The sequence below is a fragment of the Dermacentor andersoni genome, chromosome 6 (assembly GCF_023375885.2).
Source record: "Dermacentor andersoni chromosome 6, qqDerAnde1_hic_scaffold, whole genome shotgun sequence".
Classification (NCBI taxonomy): Eukaryota; Metazoa; Arthropoda; class Arachnida; order Ixodida; family Ixodidae; genus Dermacentor; species Dermacentor andersoni.
Window position 1 is genome coordinate 67,597,721 of NC_092819.1, and position 20,885 is coordinate 67,618,605.

The following is a 20,885-nucleotide window of genomic DNA, read 5'->3' on the forward strand; positions in this document are numbered from 1 at the left end:
CGAGCATACATACCGAGTGTTAAAATGAAATTCGTGTATGCCAGCATCTTTTTAAGAGAGACAAGTGCGTTCTTGTGGCGTAGCATGGGCGTAGCTAATAGTGACTGTCGTTGCAATTTCACTTAGTTTTTATGAGATGTACTGCTGGCCATCCTAAGTTAAAACAAGCCTGTTATATCAAGTTTTAAATGGCTGCTAATCCTCAACTTCTTTAATTGTATAAACCCGATAAAGGATGCATGCGCCCGTTAAATGATTTGGGTGCCTACCACTTAAGTCGTCTGCGTGAGCAGACGACGCATGTTGTCTTCACAAAAAGTATTCGATGTGCATTAATTTATGTAATAATACTATTTAAATTTCTTGTTATTTAGTTTATGCTATGGAAAACGACCAACCAAGAGCAAAGTCGATGGTGGTAAGCTGTAACGGCCGGCCCGCATACAAAAATTTCACTAAAAACTATATGCATCAATTACTAGCTTAGATGTAACTCTATGAGATATTTTTATCATGCGTGATACCTCTTATATTTGTTCATATTGTGTGAGGTACGAAAGAAGTGGTAATCAGCAACTCTTATGTATTTGTGGCGTTTTAGCCTTCTCGGGAATGACGCTGGCAACAATAAAGTTAGCAATATGGCGGCGCCCAAGTTGCAGCTCACGGCATTGGCATAGTTGCGGCAGAGTAGGCTGTGGTGACAATTTCTAGGGACGGCATGCAATCCTTAGGCTCAGCTTTGATGGCAAATAGCATGTCACTTCTACTAGGCCTGGGTTCAGGCCTCACCCTGGGTTGGTTGCTGGGAGCGAGGTTCGGACTCCGCAGCGGCCTGTCGAAGCTCTTGGGCTGCTCTGGCGGGGTGACGATACGGGACACCGGCGAGGTGGGTGCTGGCGCGCTTTAGCGCTTTTGTGCCTCCACGTGTACTTAGTAGACCGTTTTAGCATAACACTGCCAATCACCGTTGTGTCCCTGGCACTAAATAACCACTACTGGGCCTGACATCTGTCTGTCGTCGTCGTGCGTGCTCTGTGGTCAGCATTTTTAAAAAGAGACACGTGGGTTTTTGTTGCGCAGCTAATGGTGCCTTTCCGCGCAGCAGAGTTCATCAGCATGTGTAACTGCCCTTGCACTTTCGGCTGACTTTGTGTCTGAGGTATTGCTGGCCCTTCTTACTATTAGCATTAAGTGGCTGCCAATTTCTGAACTTTTTTACTGTATAAGCCTGATTGATTGGTAGCCAATCCGCGCCGCGAATGAAGAAAATTTATGCCGATCCTGCTAGTCAGCGTTGGTGCTACCTGTATGCACGGCGCGGATGCATGAAGGCTGGCTGGTGGCCGCAGTGGTAACAGTATCTGTAAGCATTAAAGCCATGTTAAATCTGTGTAGCGTACTGGACACAGTAGTCAGGCGGAGTGATAGCGGTATCTGTAAGCATTAAAGGCACACTAAATCTAAGTAATGTTCTGAACACAAAGCTCTGGCGGAGCGGTGCCGGGATCTGTAAGCATTAAAACCGCGCTAAATCTGTCTAGCACCGGGGACGAATTACAACAAATGATTTGAGACCTTAACTAAGAAAGCGTAAGAGTGGGGTTAATATGCAGAAGACAAAGATAATATGCAATAGCCTGGCAAGGGAAAAAGAATTCAGGATCGCCAGTCACGCTTACAGAGGACCCTCATCTTGAGAAGGAAATTTCCAGAAGAATAAAAATGGTTTGAAGTGCATATGGCGGGCATTACCAAATCCTGACTGGGAGATACCACTGGCGTTGACATAAAAAAGTTAACAATCATTGCATTCTACCAGTGCTAATATACGGGGCAGGAGCTTGTAGGTTAACGAAGAAGCTCGAAAAGAAGTTAAGGACTATGCAGAGAGTGGTGGAACAAAAAATGTTAGGGGTACCGTTAAGAGGTAAGAAGAGAGCAGTGTGGATCAGAGAGCAAACGGGGATAGCTGACCTTCTAGTTGACATTGCCATGTAATACGTGGAGTAGAGAACTGGTGGGCCATTAGACTTACAGAATGAGTGCCAACGGAAGCGAAGCACTGTCGAGGATGGCAGAAAACTAGGTGGGGTGATGAAATTGGGAAATTTGCTGGTGCAAGTTGGAATCGGCTAGCACAACACAGTGGTAATTGGAGATTGTAGTGAGAGGAGGCCTTCGTCCTGCAGTGGACTTAAAAGATGATGATGACAATGAAATCTGTGTAATATACTGAACACGGAGCTCAGGTGGGAAGCCAAATTGAATTCATAGAAATGCGTGCAAGCCGTTTGGGTCATTCAGGCTGTGTTATTCGCCTAATCATGCTGACCTTAAAGAATCCTGTTGAAGAATAGATTGTAAAAGTCTGTGTGGAACTTTTAGCTCGTAGAGCTTGACCTGACCATTCGCCCCCTCATGAATTGTGAAGCAAATGTAAACCCATGTCAGTCTCCTCCCAGCACTCCTTCCCCCTACCCATTTTATACCTGTGTCGTTACAGTCCCCTCCAATAGAGATAGGAAAAAAAAAAAAATAGAGCGCGACAAGTGACTGGAAGTGACCCATTCTGCAAGCGACCCGAGCAAGATGATCCTAAATCTGCTTGTCATTTACTATTGTCCGTGCATGGGCTGCTATTCGTCGGTTGCTATTAGTTGCTATTAGGTCAGCTGGGGTGATAACTGGGCATGAGGCGATGCATGATAATATTTATGATAATTGCCGTAAAACAATTTCCAACTTTGTTTATTAAACAAAGATAGCTGGCTTTGCGGCGAAGTACAAGGGCTACAGGTGGCTATGGGACTTGAGTTCAGTGATGCTGCTGTGATATGAGTATAATCAGAGATAATTAGCTAATGTTCTGACGAGGTTAGATTGGCCAGGGTTCCAAGTGGTGCATGTGTTTTCATATTTCGGTCTCAATAATTACATTATGGTGTTTTATTTACATGCCAAAACCACTTTCTGATTATGAGGCACGCCGTAGTGGAGGACTCTGGAAATTTCGACTGCCTGGGGTTCTTTAACGTGCACCTAAATCTAAGTACACGGTTGTTTTTGCATTTCGCCCCCATCGGAATGCGACAGCCGTGGCCGGGATTCGATCCTGCAACCTCGTGCTCAGCAGCCCAACACCATAGCCACTGAGCAACCACGTCGGGTCTGTCTGAATAGCATTTGGAAAGCTAATACCAATAATTTTACATGAAGAGGAGTTATAGGCATGTTACGGTGAAGATGTACGGCACTGTTATGATTGGCCTGGACTTCGACCTATCAAGTGTGGGAAACATTCCAGCGTGCTTTCTTATGTCGAGATAATTTCCCTCGTCCCAGAAAAAAGTGTTGCCCCTCTTTGCACTGAGCAGACACGAAGGGGAGACCCAAAGGAGAAGATACGAAGGGCAAGAGGTCGTCAACTTCACAACCTGACAAAGGCACTGACACTCCCACAAGTTTCCCTAGGAGACATCGACTACAACAAGACCGCGAGGGGTTATTTAAGGCCATCCTAGCACCCTTGTTAGGCAAGACGCTAGAGACTCGGATACAGTCACAACCGCGTACCAAAGAAGTGAATACATTCTTGCTATTTTTTTCATAATCATGATGCTTGCCTTCATCACCGTCTCCTGATCCTTGCAGTGAAGACCGACCTCACTCGTTCGAGATCGTACTGGTACACTCAAGGACATGGTTATTGTTGGCAATATTGGTTAAAGGGTGGGATAAAGACGGAAAGCAATGCAATTAAGTCCCTAACTGCCTAAATGAACAACAGATAAAATTTCGAAATTACAAAGAATGAATTTAGGTCTTGGGTAGCAGTGTCAGTGGTGAAACGAAACGAGACACGTCTTCCCCGAGTTTAGTGGCACTAGCCACTCATGGATGCTTTTAATTGAGCGCTAGGGAACGGAATCGTCTACAAATATTGTGATGTTTCAAGTAATATTGGTGTTGAGGTCATTAATTAGATTAGAGCAGAAGGCCGAGATGGCAATCTCCTGATGCAGTGGTGGTCAACACAGAATGCCAGTTTTAGCGTGCATAATTTGAAGCTGGTTGGTCAAGGAGTTCATGATCGGGGCAAACAAGAAACCACAGAGAGCCGCCATCGAGTGTGTCTCCTCTTGACGCTAGCCGTCATTATTGATGGAATACACACAGGGCTCTTGAGATGTAGCTTATTTAGCTTGAGGCCAACTTCAATTTACCAGTTAAGATATATGCACAAGGCAGAAGTGCTTTCATTACACAATCGATGGACCGATCTTATTGAAATTTGTTCCACTTGAGCGAGAAAGTTAATTTCTAGCATCTGTAGGAACCAGAACTAATACTTCGCTGGTACATCAGATATATGTATATTTTTTTGCTCAAGTTGTCAGAAATCGGTGTTGAGAAGAAAACGAAAATGGAAGCACAAATTTTACAAAGCCGTAACTCTGGACACACGACATATCACTGTTCTGTCAATTGCACCTGTTAGAGCCTCTCAAGCGTTCAAATATGATACATCAATTTGCAACTTACAAGAAAGTGTTACAATACTTACGAGAGTTTAGCACAAGTCCTACTCACAGATTCGGGGTATATTTTAGAGCAGTGTGTACCACATTTACATGATTCTAAAGCGCACCTTTTTTTTGGATAAGAAGTGCATTCAAATTTGCATGCCCGTTACAGTCGTAACTAATTGTACTCAAATTCAAAAACAAAACCGATTTTTACTAAAGCAAAAAGCATGCAAGGTAGCTAGCCACACTGCCATCGAACGGACGTTGTTTCTTTTCTGCCTTGGTTTGCGATCACCATTTTGCAGTTTGCTGTACGTGAGGCATCTCTGTAGTACATTAGATGGAACTGAAGATGATTTGGTGTGGTCGGTAGACAGCGAAAACATGGTGTCGTCAGACTTCGAGAGCATCTAGCTGCTAAGATTCAGCTGTGTGCATGTCTGTGTGCCTTTGTATGTTCCATAAAATTGTTTCTACAACTGTACGTGTCGACTCGGGTTGCGTTACTTGATATGTGTGGTAGAATCGACACTAAGTTATTTTTTTTAAATATTTGGGCAGTAATATAACTGTGCGTTACGATCGGGTGCACAGTAGAATCGTGCAAATGCATTACAATATCAGTTCATTTTTTCCACTTTGCATATAATACTAGAATTGTAATATCGTTTCTCAGTGTTCGGTTAGATTTGTTAACTTTATACTTCAGCTTTCTGCAGTTTCGAAATCTTCAAGAGGTTTTTATAAAAATATGGATGCCATAAATTGAAAATCCACTTCCCATAGTTTCTAGACTTTTGTTTACTAACTTTTTTTTATTGCAATGAACCTCACAAAAATCTGTCTAGTGGTTGCCATGGAAAACAATTTATCCATTCCCTTGTATTTAGATAGGAGTTTCCCATCTAAAGAACACGTCAGAAATGAGCAAGACAGAAGCGTAGCAGTTTGGGCTAGCTGGTATGTCGTGACTTCTTTAAGCTTGTAGCGCAGCTCAGAACGAGCAAAAAGGAAGGTGGAAAGGGTAATGAAAAGGAACGGAGAACAGGGTGATTGCCAATATTCGTGTGGTGTTTTCTGCCCCTAACAAGCTTATGAAGATTTGCAAGCTCCCTAATCTGAATAAGGAGGCTTCTCCTAGCTGTGATAAGAATCATAAGAAGAAGGTCGTTAATTGCACACATTGTGTTGTTTATTGTTTTGCACTCAAGTGCGGAAATGTTACCTCGGTCAAACTGGCTCATGTCTGATTGATAGGCTGCGCGAACATAGTTACAATACTAAGAATTGCATTACAGCTGGGGGGTTTCTTGCGCAGCACTGCAGAACATGTGGTTGCAAACCTGTTTTAGAAGAATGCGTCATTCTAGGTCGTAGTCATAATCAGCTTACAAGAGAAATCGTTGAAGCAAAAGTTATCATAGTTCTTGGCCATGCATGTGTAAGCTCACCTTCATTGTCGTTATCAAGCAATGAATTGGCGTATCTCAGACTGCTGCCACAGGCTGTTTGAATATGTTCTTTTTCATATCGTTACTTTTTTTGTTGCTTGACTTTGTGTTGTCTCTTCATGTCACATGGTTCGCTGAGTGTATAAATAGCCTTCTCAGTCACCAAATAAACCATCAGTTGGAAGTTAGCGTTCACCCTGTCCTCCGTTCCTTTTCATTACCCCTTCCACCTTCATTTTTGCTCGTTCTGAGCTGCGCTACAAGCATAAAAAAAGTCATGAGCAGGACAGGCTGTCAGCTAAATTTCTATTCGCATAAGCAGGGGCAGTACAAATATGAAACAGTACATGCTGTGCGTTTATAAACCGAAGTATTGCAGGTGTTTTACAGAGAAGCTGTTAGCCTCTAGTTGGTTGGGATTTTTTGTGGGCTCATTCTCTGCTCGATGGATGGATGGATGTATGCATGTATGTATGTATGTTGTTATGAGCGTCCCCTTTGGAATGTAGTGGTGGGTTGTGCCACCAAACTCTTGCTATTACACTGCCTAATGTCCTACCTAGGTTAAAAAAAAAGAAGAAAAAACATGACCTGCTAATACTTCCTTCTAGCAATGCCTCCTTTACTAGATGCCTGCCGCGTTGTCCGGTAATCTCGGTTCCGGGCCCTCTCCCTTTTCTCTCCTCCGCAAAAAGGCAACGAGCGCCTCTCATGGCGAACGCCTGCAACTTAGGTCACGTGCTGCGGCCTCTGATATTACAATGGCATCTGTCACCGTCTCGGAGGTCCGCGATAACCCTCGACGCCCGCGCATATAACGCGCCGGCGGTTGCATTCAGCCGCCGCTGCCACATCCGCCAGAAGTTGAAAAGGCATCGAGCGCCGCCTCACGGAATTTATGCTGAACTAAGGGAACCGCCGCTACAATGGGGAACCAGCGCTGGATAGGCGGCGCGTTTAAAAGAGTGCGTTGCACGCCGCCCTGGCGGCGAAACGCGGCATATCCCAGCCGCTCGACAAGACGACACACACGTGCGCGGCCGTATTATAGTTCGTATGTTTCCGTTTTTGCGCCGCTTCAAGTGGACAGTTTTCGTAAAGAAGCTAGCGCCATCAAGTGAAGAAATGACGAAAGAAGATTTTCAAGCTTTATATGTTTTTCACAGTGTGTCGCGGCGAGCACGTGTGTTTCTTTAATGGTTGCGTCGTGTGCCGTTCCCATGCTTGTGTGGCAGCCTGCCTCGCAAATCCCCTCCCACATAATTCTTGACAATGAATGGATAATATTTACTTTTCGTATCGTTCGCTTCGTGCGGTGGCATTGGAAGGGGCTTGGCGGCGGTATTGCGAAGGAAAAATGGTTGGTACATATGCCGGATGGTGCATGCTATTGCTCATTTTGTTTCCGACGAAATGCCGACTGCACATTCTGCTGTTTGGTACTGGCTGCCACGGCTGACCGTCTTCACTATCGAATAAACCAAGCACACACGCGAAATTCGATTTAGAAACCAGCCCGACACCGCTTGACAGGGCGACAAGACAGGAACTTACTCCGCTCGCCTGACTGCTTGGATCCAACGCCGCCTCCGTTCTTGTTCGTAGGGTTTAGATGGAAAGCCGCAGAAGGATACATCCTCCCTCATCCCGACGTAGTTGCGGCACTTGTATACGCAACAGTATCGTCGGCGTCCTTTTGTTTTCCTTCGACTTTCAGCGCACGCAACGCCACTGCCAGTAGCAATTTTCGTCCGTGGGAACGGCTGAGTTGTGAACGTTCTGACCGCCAGGGCGGCGCTGTAGGTGTCGTGAAAACTCCAGCGCTGGTTCCCCATGGGAAAGCGAGCAACGCGGCGGGCATCTAGTAAAGGAGGCATTGCTTCTTGCACCGTCTCCATCTTCACCACGTACATCATAAACAGCAGTGGAGATTAAGGGCACCCCTGCCTCAGCCCCTTGTTGATATCAACTTTCTCCTCGCTCCTCATCCCTTCCCATTCAACGCAAGCGGTATTTCCTAGGTAAATCTCTCAAAAGCTGTCGACAATCGTCGCCTAAGCCTTCCCCTTCCAGGATATCCCACAAAATATTGCGGTCTACGTTGTCATACGCTCCAAAAACAGTACCGCCGCCTAGCGGCCACTCAGACAGATCTCAACCGGCAGCTGTAAAAGGGCTTTGCCATTGAGTTTCCGTGTAACAGAAATGTGTGTTCTCGTATCAGGGGTGGGACTCCTGCGCCAAACCCAGAAAATCGACTGAAACTGTGCGACGCTGCGCCAGAACGGCTTCGGCATGCGTGCTCCAGCAGTGACCGCGAAGGGCGAGTTGTCCGAAAAAAAGTGCAGCCGTTCACATTATGTATGCCGCTTGACGGCGCCCCCCGCAAAGTTTCTCGTAATTTTCGAGCTCTGGACTTGTCGGCGCTTCCGGCAAGTAGCCGGCGCGTCAACACGGAAAACGTTGTAACAGAAGCAGACGACACTTGCTGTGTGCCGGAAGTGCACGAGTGTAGTGATAAATTGTTGTGTATTCTCTTTCTCCTAATTTTTTTATAGAAACAAATTAACCAACATTTCAAGTATTACGAACAATATTTGTTCAGCGCGAAGTTGCAAAAATTATCGATGGCACGACCTGGGTAGCCAATCAAATAGCTCACCCAAGTGACGTCAGTTGGGCTATGTCTATTGAAAGAGAGCCGCTGAAACCTCAGAGGAGTGCCGCCGCTGCGATCGGTTGCGATGCACATCTTTAAAACCTTATAATAAATTACATGCTTTACGCGGAGCGCTTAGATGCGTCACTTAATTATCAGAAGGACTTGCCCCTTGGTACGTTTGCACATATTAAAAATCGTAGTACACTTCAAGATTGCCGTTTTGAAATAACGCGACGGTTCCTTCGGAGACATGTAGTCAGCATAGTGGCGACTATGAGGTGATAGGTGATATGTAGTAATTCGTCGTTTATTAACACAAATTATTTTTTTATGCCAGTGTGCTCATCGTAATTGGAAAATCGAAGTTATTATTTTTTTTTTTGTACAAGCCATATCAACTTCTGGATTTGAAAAATGCGATTACCCGCAGAACTGTGGCACGACGAATTGAGGCCCTCAAAGCCGAATCTGGGAGGCTGAAGCATAACTACCCAGGCTTACGTCACCGAGTAGCAGGCAGCCAGTGCTCTGGCAGCAACGCCGCTTCACTTTTGATGCATCCATCGCCTGAGCGAGCCTCGCAATGCTGACTTAAGGATTGACGTCACCTTGAGGGGTTCGGCTTCGTGCACGCCTCAGCCTCCCAGTTTTGTGCTACTTTTGCAGGTAATCGCGTTTTTCCGCATCCAGAACTTGATACAGCTTGTACTGAGGGCTCGATTCAATTTCCCATTTACGGTGAGCCCACTGGAATTTACAAAATAAAGGCTACTTAATAGGTGTTTAATTAGCAATTATCCCGTATCACCCGTCACCCCATGGTCGCCAATGCTGACGGCATGTCTCCGAAATAACCGTTCTTTTATTTCACAACAGCCATTTTGAAATGTTATTTAAAGGTTTCGTAGAAACACACATCGCCTTGTTGCAACACCTCACTGTGTATATGATGCGTTTCATAAACGCGGCCTATCGAGTTCTGCGAAAACAATGTTTTGACGATTTCTTTCGCCAGTGCTTCAAGGAAAAAAAATCAGTATCGAAGTTCACATTTGTCATTTAGACATCGCCGTCCTCATGTAGATTGACGTTAGCCTGTCGGTGAAACTGCGCGCACTATTGACGTGTGTGCAAGACTCGATCGCGGGGCGGCTCGTTGATTTGGACGACATGACAGTCAGACCGTGTCCTCACACCCGCCGTGGTTGCATGCTTAGTGGCTTTGGTGTTGCGCTGCTAAGCACGAGGTCGCGGGGTCGAATCTCGGCCACAGCGGTCGCATTTTGATGGAGTATAAATGCGAAAGCACTCGTGTACCTAGATTTAGGTGCACTATAAAGAACCCTAATTGGTGATAATGATTCCGGAGACCTCCACTACGGCGTGCCCCATAGTCAGATCTAGGTTTTGGCAAGTAAAGCCCTGTATTTTTTTTTTTTTTTTGTCCTCACACCACGGGTTCCGGCTATATATTACGGTTCTGCAAACGCCGTGGCAGCAGTGAGCCTGCGCCCCAAGCAACTTCCAGTGACGTATAAAAAAAAAAGGGGGGGGGGGAAGGTGCATTTTCATGTTCGTTAAATGTATGGGACAACTTTTTCTTCTAAGGCTAAAAAAAAAGTGTCTGCACATTGATACAATAATAATTCTTGAGACCTCGTAAGTTCATTCTTTGGTTGTTTTAGAGTACGATGTACTTACTCTATTTTTACCGATAAAAGTTTAACTATGCCCTAGCCGGCGGCGTTAAAATACATGACGTCACAGCCAGCTGGTGCGGGAATTTCAGAGTTGCCACACGTCTGTTGTATTTGCGTCTTTTCTGGCGTGTCACGTGCTTTCGCACAGAAGGATGGCTGCCTTTTTTTTGGTGTTGTGGAAGGGAAACTTGTACTAACAAAGCCAGCATAATTCTCTGTAGTGTGCATTTAAGGTCAGCGGGGAACTCGCTGACGCGAAATCGCAGCGTCTGCTGCAAAAAAAAAAAAAAAAAACTGCAGCCTCCGCCCGCTAGGCTGCGTTACGTCGCTGCCGTTGGCAAGCTAAGTTCCAGCGCTGGCTGCCTTTGCGAAAAAAAAAAAAAAACGGAGAAAGAAAACGTCCTTCTCGTTCCGACGGACTTGCAGTGCGTCGGCGCCGACAGCAGCGACTACAAGCTGGTGCTGGTGGTGCGCGGCGACATCAAGATGGAGAAGGGCAAGGCGGCCGCCCAGTGCTCGCACGCCGCCGTGCTCGCCTACAAGCAGGCGCAGAGGGACGCGCCCGGCTCGCTGCGCCAGTGGGAACGCCAGGGACAGCGAAAGGTGGGTCATTTTTTTTTTGGGGGGGGGGCTCGTATTCCCTCGGAGGGGAGCATGTGTCGTTCGACTGCTGAAGACGATGTCGAGGGTTCGGTTCCCGGCCGGTGTCCGACGGGGGGCAGAATGCAAGAGCGCGCGTTCAGGAACACCATGTAGTGTTAACTCATCTGGAGCCACCATTAAGGCGAACTGGCCGTGCAGTTTCTGGACCTTGAATCCCACAGTAAAATTTTTAATTTGAGAAGTGATGGTTGGTCGTTTTTCTTCCCGAATAACTAAGTCTCTTCGGACGTCGATCGATGGGTTTGGAGTGAAGACGCACGAGGTGAAGTGCGCCGAAAAAGAAGCGATGATGTATTTACAGGGTAGACAAACAAAAGGACGGAGCATTGAAAGCGATAGCAATGTGCAGCGTTACACAGCACTCGAGAGAACTGCTGCAGTGCAGCAGGAGCAGCGCCCTGGAATGCTGATCATTTGCTGCACATCATGGAAGCAGGCAGGAGCCGGGGAAGAGCGACGTGGAAGCACGCTCTTAATAGGGGATAGGAGCGTGGGAGGAACCCCTATAGTCCGGTGTCCCTAGGATTACTCCAGTGACGCTTCGGGCCCACTGTATCATGGCCTGGTGGACTGGGAGGTCCGTCGCGGAGGGTGCATCGACCCACAACTCTTTCTTACGGAGGGGGTAAAGGAGAACTAGCGGGGGAGGGAAGAAGTTCGCAGTGAGCTCTATCGTGACACCAAGGCCCGTTTATACTATGGCAGCCGCTGAGCGTCTCCTGCTGACATCGGTCGCTAGTGGTGGCCGCGCTATCTTTGCCAGTCGCCAGTGTGAATGCGTCCCAAAGCTTTCCGACATCCATCGACTGAGGCTGCCGTGTTGCTTCTTTCTCTGTTTCTCGGCAGGTGGTGCTTCGCGCATCGACGGAGGACGAGATGCTGTCGCTGGCGAGCGAAGCGCGCGCCAAGGGCCTCATCACGAGCCTAGTGCGGGACGCCGGCCGCACCCAGCTGGCGCCAGGCACCCGCACCGTGCTGGGTGTTGGGCCGGCACCCGAGCAAGTCATCGACACCGTCACGGGACACCTCAAGCTCTACTAAGGAACCTCGCCCTCGCGGACCTCGTGCGCCGACGCTCATGAACAAGTGTTGTGACGCTGATGCGCTCGCATCAAGCGGATGTTCCTCAGGGTCGTCCAACAGCCTCAGCAGTCCATCCCTAGCTGTGCTTGTGCATCACTCATTGCCACGCTTGCGGTCCGTGGGCCTGACATTCCTCGATTGGCAATCGTGAGACTTTCGGCGGTTCGCAAGCGAGACGAGTTGCAAGCCTTCGGTGGTGTTTGAGCTGAAACGTTGAAGGCAGACATCGAAGGCCGTCGTGTTCCTTGCTTCAGCCCGACAGATGGTGCTAGGGACTGGCCTTGGCAAACGGCGTAATATTGCCACGCGTTCGACCAAAGAGACGCTGCCGCTGACGCGGTGGCGACCATGTATTGCACGGGCGCCGCCTACGTGACGTGCCATGCAACCTGTGATTATGTTTTCAGGTTCTCGAGGTCCTCTACGTTAAAACGCTTCTGGTGTACAGGCCGCCGTGCTTCAAGAGGAGAAAACAGTCGCACTGCAATCCGGGCGTCTCGGGTAAGCGTCGCCGTATACTGGGACTGAGAGGAGAGGCGACAAATGCTGTGTCCTTGTTCGTTTCGTAACTTCTTTTTCTGATGTGAACTGTCCGTTAAACTAACCAATATACCTAGAAGCAACACTATCGAAACATTTTAATGGTTCGTTCTCGATTTTTAGTAAAGTCACTGAAGTGACTCGTTCTGAATATATGTCGTCGTCACGCGAGCTCGGAGCGTGTTGCGACACGTACTCGTTCAAGTCTCCTTCGCAATAAAAGCGCACAAGACGTTCCGAGTACGTTTGTTTCCGTCTCTGCATTTTTCAATTCCCGCTAACGCACAGCACACTTGCGAACACTGTCAATACTCTTCTGAAACATGTTACCAGCTCAAATATACGGGACAAGAGGAGTCGACACGGACACCGCAAACTTAATGAATTCTAGCAAACGTTTAATACGCGTCTAACTGCATAAGTGACAACAAATACTGTGGTGGTCCAACTGCGCCATTTTGCTACACTTCGACTTGCCTGGTCCTAGCTGCGGCCACTCAAGTGCCATTTGCGCCAACTGCTGAAAAGTTCGGTGTTTTTGCGTTTTCACTCCAACGCAATGTTTTCCGTATGGTTATGCAACTACAGTCAACGATCGTTTTTTCGGACATTCCAGATAATTCGGACGCCTTCGCGGCACCGCCACGGTACCCTGTAGAGTCAATCTCTAAGAACGTCTGAAATTTCAGACGCAAACGCCCTTCGCCGTCCGATTCTACGGGCTTTTTGCCATGACCGCAGGTCCGAAATGGCATTGATCGAAGCCGCCATTTTGATTATTTCGCCGCCTCGAACAGGCGCTCTAGCACGCAGATCCGCTGGCAGCCGTAGTTACCACCGTGGCAATGCTAGGCCTAGCTACTTCGACGTTCAGTACGAAGCTTTTTCCTGTTCGGTGCCATGTTTTTTTTCCTTAAAACAATTCGTCGCTGTTAGCAATGGCGCCGACTCCGCTTTTGTAATCCTCGCCAATGGCTTCGAAGCTCGGAAAGCACGACGCGTTGCATAATGCCGGTTCCCGAAAGTCAGCTTAGCCTCGATATAGCAGTGTTACGCGGTGAGGCATACCAAAAGTGGGAAGACGCAATTTTCACGGGACACTATGTATTGCTTAATTATACACGCGTGCACCCGCCATCTGCGATAGTACGAGCACCGATACGTCATATGTACTGGCAGCCGTTCGGAACTATTTCGGACATGTCTGTGGCGATTTGAGGCCTCGGGGGCAGTAAAGGGTAGTGCTTCGAAAGGGCGGTCGGGTATCGGCGACTAAAGCTACGATTTTACGCCGAATCGACTCGTATTTGTTCGCAGAGGCCACAGGACACGGGAAGCCGACAAACCGCATTGCAACGAAAGCAAGTGTACGCGATGGTACGAACGTTGTTCTCGACCGACATCACTATCTTTGCGACACACCGTACGGAGGCATTTCAATCTGGCAGCGTTCATAGACGCATACTCTGTTGTCTGTTGTCGAGCTTCTAGCATTGTTATTGGGCGTAATACACGTTTTGTTTAATGCCGGACAGCGTATCAAAGCACATCTGTCATTTGGAATGCACATAAGACATTTGCCATCACTTTTTGTCTTGTGCCTGACGGCGCAAATTGTTCTAGCTCATTTGTAAATTTATCTATCTTGCGGCCAGGCGCATTTCGCTATTCTCGTTAGGCTACAAAAGTTTATGTAGTTCACAAAATTAAGTTCGTTGCCTACCCAAATAAAATGTTCGCAACATACCGTGCATGGTACACTGTCCGCGGGAAGGCAAGGTTAATTGGTCGCTGTTGGCTTTGTGTCTTGCTTCACTATTGAGCAGCGCTTACTGATTGCACAGTAATAACAAGCTTCGCCAAGTGGCTGTAGATTACTGCTGTACTACAATTGTTGCAAAAAGACACTTTTCTGCTCCGAAATGCAGGTGACTGCTCCTAAACTGCTCCAGAACGACATTTTTCCTGCTCCAAAAAATTGCTCCATATACTGAATTGGCTGGTCCACCAGTGTAAATACTAATAGGGCCGCAGAAGTAAATTCCACAACCATACGATGACTTGCCTCTGCTAGCCGGTCCTTGCGCGATTGGTGCTCCAGTGGCGGACACTGGCGCGATCTTGAGATGTCGGCAAGCCGGTCAGCCTCACGGTACAGTCTTGACACAGCCCATAGCCTCCTGTCGAAGACAATGCACAGCCTGGCACCTTTGTTATCGTGTCCAAACACTGGCTCATACCCACTACGAGGGATTGGCCCAAGAAGCAGGTGGTTTCAAATGTCTTTATCAGGATTATTACAAAACTGAATTTGCTCAGCAGAGCTTGGGTTGAAGAAAGATAAATTTAGAAATAAGAAAAAAAGATACCTTTTAAGAATTTTGAGATAAAATAACAAAGAAAATTAATAATAGAAATAACTTACAATTTCCGAAATTTTGCGTCCCTAATAAAATTATAAACTGAGAAAAACATCCCTGTGGCTGAATCCCAGTGAAGATGCCCCAGATGAAGGAATGATCAGCGAAGTTAGCGGTATCCGAAGTTGTCGAAATGAAACTTTTGAGACATTTCTTTGTCTTAACTTCCGGCAGCGCGAGAGAAAAAAGAAACGCTCAATAGACGGGCCAGCTCAAAGTGGTCAACCGAGCGAGAAGGGTAACTAAGGCCGCTGGACTGAGAGGACCATCTACTGCAGTGCGGAGGAGTTAGCTATGCTCGTGTGTATAAAGTTTATTCTCTCTCTGAATAGATTCAGGTACATTGTAAATATAACACACAGGGGACACAGCCATACGAGACCTGTGCAAGTAAAAATTTAAGGGCGGAATACGGCGTCTCAGTTTTGTAAACGAAACTTCAAATTGTCTTGAAGGACACTAATTATTATTCCACGGGAAACAAAGACGTTGTTAGAGTAGATTTTGCCATATAGAGAAATTTCTGTACTTAGTCGCGGTGACATAAGCTGGTGTCGGCCAAACAGAAATGATAGGGCCGTTGATGGATGCTCGTGCGAGAGAATCAGTCGAATTCCAATGTGGGCCGAACGGACATTCCATATATAGTGTCCCAGTTAACTTTAGCCAGAATTTTAATATATGCGAATTCCACGTAGCTGGACAGAACCAAGGTAACCCACATCCCGTCGCCTGCTCCAAATTCGATTCACAGAACCACACGCAAGCCGCCGAAGAATGCCTCTAATGAGCCTTATAGTGCGGCTTACGTCAAACTATGCAAATGGGTGCCAAGGGAAGTAAGCGCAGTCGAGGACGGCAGAAAATTAGATGGGGTGATTGGGAAATGTGCAGGCGCAAGTTGGAATCAGCTAGCGCAAGACATAGGTAATGGGAGATCGCTGGGAAATGCCTTCGCCCTGCAGTGGATGAAGGCATCAGCAGCAGTGGCTACTGCTGCTGATGATGAAGATTTAGCAACAGATGCAGCGTGCCCCACGCGTGTAGTTCGTGAACAAGAGCGACAGAGAAGGGCGGCAGCTGCAATACGTACGTCGTTCTATATGCCGCGTGCGACAACGCCATGGATGAACGAGGCACAAGCAGGGGTGGATTATTCAGGGTTCAAATGAACCGGGCCCTCCGGGCTTAGGAGGCCCTACCGAGGGCTTGACCGCTGAGGTGAACATGATGCTTCCTTGTACTCTGATGTCGGCAAGAAAGGACCAATTTTCCGCGCCAGATGTGTTCAGTTCATGGAACAGGGCACATGCGAAGTTAATGACACACGAGAAAAGTGCGTGTCATGGACAATGCTTGCTTGACCTGTGCAAGCAACGTTCTCTTTGAACCTCAGTCATTCGATCCCTTGAAGAGCACTGCTCGGAACGGGCAGCTTACTGGAGAAATGTCCAACGCGTAGTTGCTGTTGTAATGTTCTTGGCAGAACGAGGGCTCTGTCTCAGAGGATCTAACGATTTAATAGTGTCTCCCCAAAATGACAACTTCCTTGAGCGTCTTAAGCTGATCGCCAAGTTTGACCCTTTCCTTGCTTCCCATATAATGACCTTTGGGAACGCTGGACGTGGCAGGCATCCTACGTCTCCTCAACCATTGTGGAAGAGGTTGTAGAAGCTCTTGGAACTGAAGTCCGAAAAAACATCGCTTGCGAGATTGCAAGTGCCAAGCACTTCGCTCTTTCGGTTGATTCTACAACTGATTCGAGTCACAGGGATCAACTTACAGTGGTCATTCGCTATGCCGCTAACGATGAGGCTTAAGAACATTTTCTCGGGCTTTTACCCATCACCAGTCACAAAAGGGAAGGTGTCGCGAAGTCAACGCTCGACTTCTTAAAAAATCTTGGGAGTTAACTTCCTAGACTGTCGTGGCCAGTCATACGACAACGCGAGCAATATGGCTGGCAAATACTCCGGCATGCAGGCTCATTTGAAAAAAAGAATCAATCCGCAAGCAAATTTTATCCCTTGCGTTGCTCACTCTCTTAACCTGGTCGGGGCGAATGCTGTAGACTCTCGTGGGCAAGCCGTTAGTTTTTTCGGGCTTGTACAGCGTATATACGTTTTCTTTGCTGCGTCCGCACATTGCTAGGCTGTACTCCAGGCTCACTTAAAACGTGACAGCGGTAATCCCAAAGCAAGTTTCAGACATGCGGTGGCCAGCACGAGCGGATGCAGCGAGGGCTCTCGTGGCAGGTTCTAAAGAAATCAAAGCCGCCTTGATGTAACTATGCGAAGATCACGATGAACGAGCAGAAACAAAGCATGAGACAAATTCTTTGCTGAAGGCAATGCGAACGTTGGAAACTGCGCTGATGGACGAGTTTTAAGATGGAGTTTTGCAGCGCTTCAACGCCACCAGCAAGGTACTTCAGAGCCCAATACCGTCATTGAATGCTGCCGTAAGCCTGATGAAATCGTTGTGTGATTATGTATCCGGCTTAAGAGAGAGCTTCGATAAAATTGAAAAGCTTGCGGAGGAAGCGTCGGACAATGCTTCGTACAAAGCAAGCACCCAGAGAAAGCGAGAAGAGTCGACACGATACGACAGCACTGAAGGCACGATCACGCCAGAGCCACAGGAACCTTCAGCTAAGTTCCGCTGTGAAACCTTCTTCGTCATGATTGTACACTATCTTTCACGCTCTCACAGCAGCTTGAGCGCTTACACCGAAGTCTGCTCGCAGTTTGCTGTTATTACAGATTGGAACTGCTTTATCCCAGCGCAGAGTCACCTGCAGGCAATGCACCTCGTGAAGAAGTATCCTTCTGATCTGGCTGGCACATTTCCCGATGAGCTTGAACAGTTTATTTCATTTGCGAGCAACGAAAGCTGTTCTTCTGTGGCAGACATGCTGAAACTTCTAATTCGTGAAAATCTTGAAGGTTCATTCTTAGATGGTCACGTTGCTGTTATAGCTTTTGTGCTTGATGGTCACAAATTGCACTAGCGAATGATCATTCAGCAAGCTGAAATTGATCAAGAACAGGCTTCGATCAACGATGACTGACAGCCGCCTCAGCGTTTTGTCGCTGCTGAGCGTGGAGACGTAGATTCTTAGGAGGGTCAATGTTGAAGATCTCATCAACTGTCCCAGCAAAGGGCACGAACACGCTTGTAAAAACGTACATACCTTTCTTTCTTTTCTTAAAAGATGAATAAAAAGAGAAAACATGTTAATACGTATACACGCCCCATTTAAAGGTTGAATTTCTGCGAAACGCGTAACCTATTTTCTACACTGTGCTGAAGTAGAACATTTTTGTAAAAATGTAAATTTATTCCACAATTTAATAGCAGAAAAAGGGTGTGCAATATGAATGTGTTTTCTTCTCTTACAAAGGCCTGCAAAAACGCAAGTTTATTACCTCTTTAAGAGTGAACGATCTGTGCATAAATGGAACTATGTATGATTATTTATTCGAAAATGTTATCAAACATTAACCCTTCTTTCAGCATGAGCCGAGTAGCCCAACAAATCTTAATGCTGTCTATGTCACTTTGTATCCTGGTATAGTTCAATTCCGATGAAAACCTCTCCACGTGCTCTGCGAGAAAGTAGCCGCCCAGGCGATGTTCGTAAACACTCCGGAGATTCTTCGAGTAAATACGGCATGTGTTTTTGTAGCGAATTCTAAAAAACGTGAAGTCTCAAGAATGACGAGAGGGTAAGGCGGGACGGGAGAGGGGGGGGGGGGGGGGCGAGGGCTTTTTTGAACCGGGCCATCAGCACTGTTAATTCGGCCCTGGGCACAAGCACTGGCTCGAATATGGCAACCGCAAACGGCCGCTGGATCACGAAGCCGCCAAGCTGCTCCCGCCACAGCGGCAGACAGCGGTGCTTAGCCGCCTAAAAAGTTTTCCATGCCGTCGCCTTCAAAGGCACCAAAGAACGAACAAGGCAAGGAAAGTGGCATGAGCCTTAGGCGGAAGAGTGCAAACCAAGCCAGAAGTCGATGCGTGAGCTGCAGCTTCAGCTGCGAAAAGCCAAAACAGCCACGGACATGACCCTCCGCCTCCAGGATGACGCGGTGTAGCAGCAGCCTGTCATGACAAGAAAGAGCAAGCATGCGTAGCAGAATCAACGTCAGCATAAGTGTTTAATGCACTGGCAACTCAACAAAGCAAAACGCAGCTCTTGATTCAAGAGTCCCTGCTGTTGCCTATCCTTCCATCGACAAGTTGAGATAATCTGTCCACACTGTAAATGCCACAGAGTAAAAAGCGCTATGGTAAATGTCACCGTAACCAGAGATGCCACAGAGATCTACCACAGATGCAGCCGGTCGACGCATGTTAATCCTCGTTTTGGTTCCTTCTCAGTGCTTACGCCATAACCGAGGCGCTCACAGCCGCGCTCAACTCTCACCGAGTGCTTACGAATGCGCTGACTTACGCTTGCGGAGAGGTGATTGACACTCTTCCATCAAACTTTCGAGAACATGTCACGAGATGCATGGGTGCTTGGATGATAATTCCCGAGGTTTGCCTCTCTGTGCTAACTGTGACTGCCGAAGTGCGGTTGCCGTTTCACCAGGTGCTCCATAGCTAACAATTTCCAGTGCGACTATGGAAGGTCACAACATTCCACATGAAGCACGACAACTGATCACGGCCCCAACGGCTGCTCTCTAAAGATAAAGTACTATATACCATATGACTATACTATATAAAGTACCCATAATTCTCGATATAATAAGTATAGCAAGTTTTTCACGCTAGTGGGCGCTCCAACTCGCAACAAGATGAGGCACGTGTACGCTTCAGCAAAAATCCGGAGACCACCCAGCACATCCTAATGGAATGCGAAGGGATTCGCCTAGTGAGACTCGAACGTAATGTACACCTTTCAGAAGTGCTTGAATTTAAAGTGGATGGAAACATTCAGCGGTCAGCAGTCGAGATAAGCAAGAAACGTGTAGATTATTGGTGGAAAAACAGCAGGGAAGAGATTGATACCAACGGATCCGTTACAGGCTTAGGTATAGCGGCACAAGGCAGATATGGAAGATTTAAGGAAGAGAAACAATTCAGAGCCATTCCACACTGTGAAGGTGGATGACCTGCGGAGCTCTATCTCTCTCTCTCTCTCTCTCTCTCTCTCTCTATATATATATATATATATATATATATATATATATATATATATATATATATATATATATATATATATATATAAGAACAAAACAATCTTGCCCAAGTATGCGCATTTTTATGTTTATGTCTATTAACGTTTATCTCGTGACCACAGTAATTATTACTTTATGGTCGCTATGATAGACAGCCGTGGGTTCTGTCACGACACTGGAGATCTTCTTAGCGAACCAATGGCGCGTCGTGGAGACGTTGGTCTTGGTGTAACATTGAAGGCCGACCCTTCCCAAAGAAACGCCAAGAATCACTTTCCCTCGAGACGAGACACATTGACGTTAAAATCACCCACAATGACGATGGGATTGGGGTCCGCCGGGAGTGTCCAATAAAATGTGTCGTTCATAAATTCTTCAATATCCCTCTTTGACGTTCCGGGATGAACGTATACGGTGGCGACAACGATTCCGTCTCCAGTCTGTACGGTGACCGCACTGCCTTGAACCAACGGAAAATGCCTTCGACTGCAACTCAGTCCAGTCGTTCTATCCGGGGTGAGGGTGGAGGTACGCAACTCGATGGGCACCCAGTCGGCCATGATATTGATCCCTGGTCTCCGAGCAGCATGCGCGAGGGGCTTGGCTTTGACCTGAGCCAGACGGCCAGTATGCGGCACATCAAATTTC

The 20,885-nt window shown here is 47.2% G+C and overlaps 1 protein-coding gene across 1 annotated transcript; it reads left to right on the forward strand.

The window, feature by feature from the left end:
• Positions 1–575: 575 nt before the first annotated feature.
• LOC126522346 (peptidyl-tRNA hydrolase 2, mitochondrial-like) lies at positions 576–12,871 on the forward strand. Its single transcript, XM_050171076.3, has 3 exons — positions 576–889; positions 10,769–10,945; positions 11,852–12,871. The coding sequence occupies exons 1-3, from the start codon at positions 722–724 to the stop codon at positions 12,044–12,046; spliced, it is 540 nt and encodes a 179-aa protein (XP_050027033.1). The 5' UTR covers positions 576–721; the 3' UTR covers positions 12,047–12,871.
• Positions 12,872–20,885: the final 8,014 nt, after the last annotated feature.

Coding starts and splice junctions, on each gene's coding strand:
- LOC126522346 (XM_050171076.3), top strand. CDS start 722: ATGCAATCCTTAGGCTCAGCTTTGATGGCAAATAGCATGTCACTTCTA. Junction 890..10,768: donor CGATACGGGACACCGGCGAG/GTGGGTGCTGGC, acceptor ACGGACTTGCAG/TGCGTCGGCGCCGACAGCAG. Junction 10,946..11,851: donor AACGCCAGGGACAGCGAAAG/GTGGGTCATTTT, acceptor GTTTCTCGGCAG/GTGGTGCTTCGCGCATCGAC.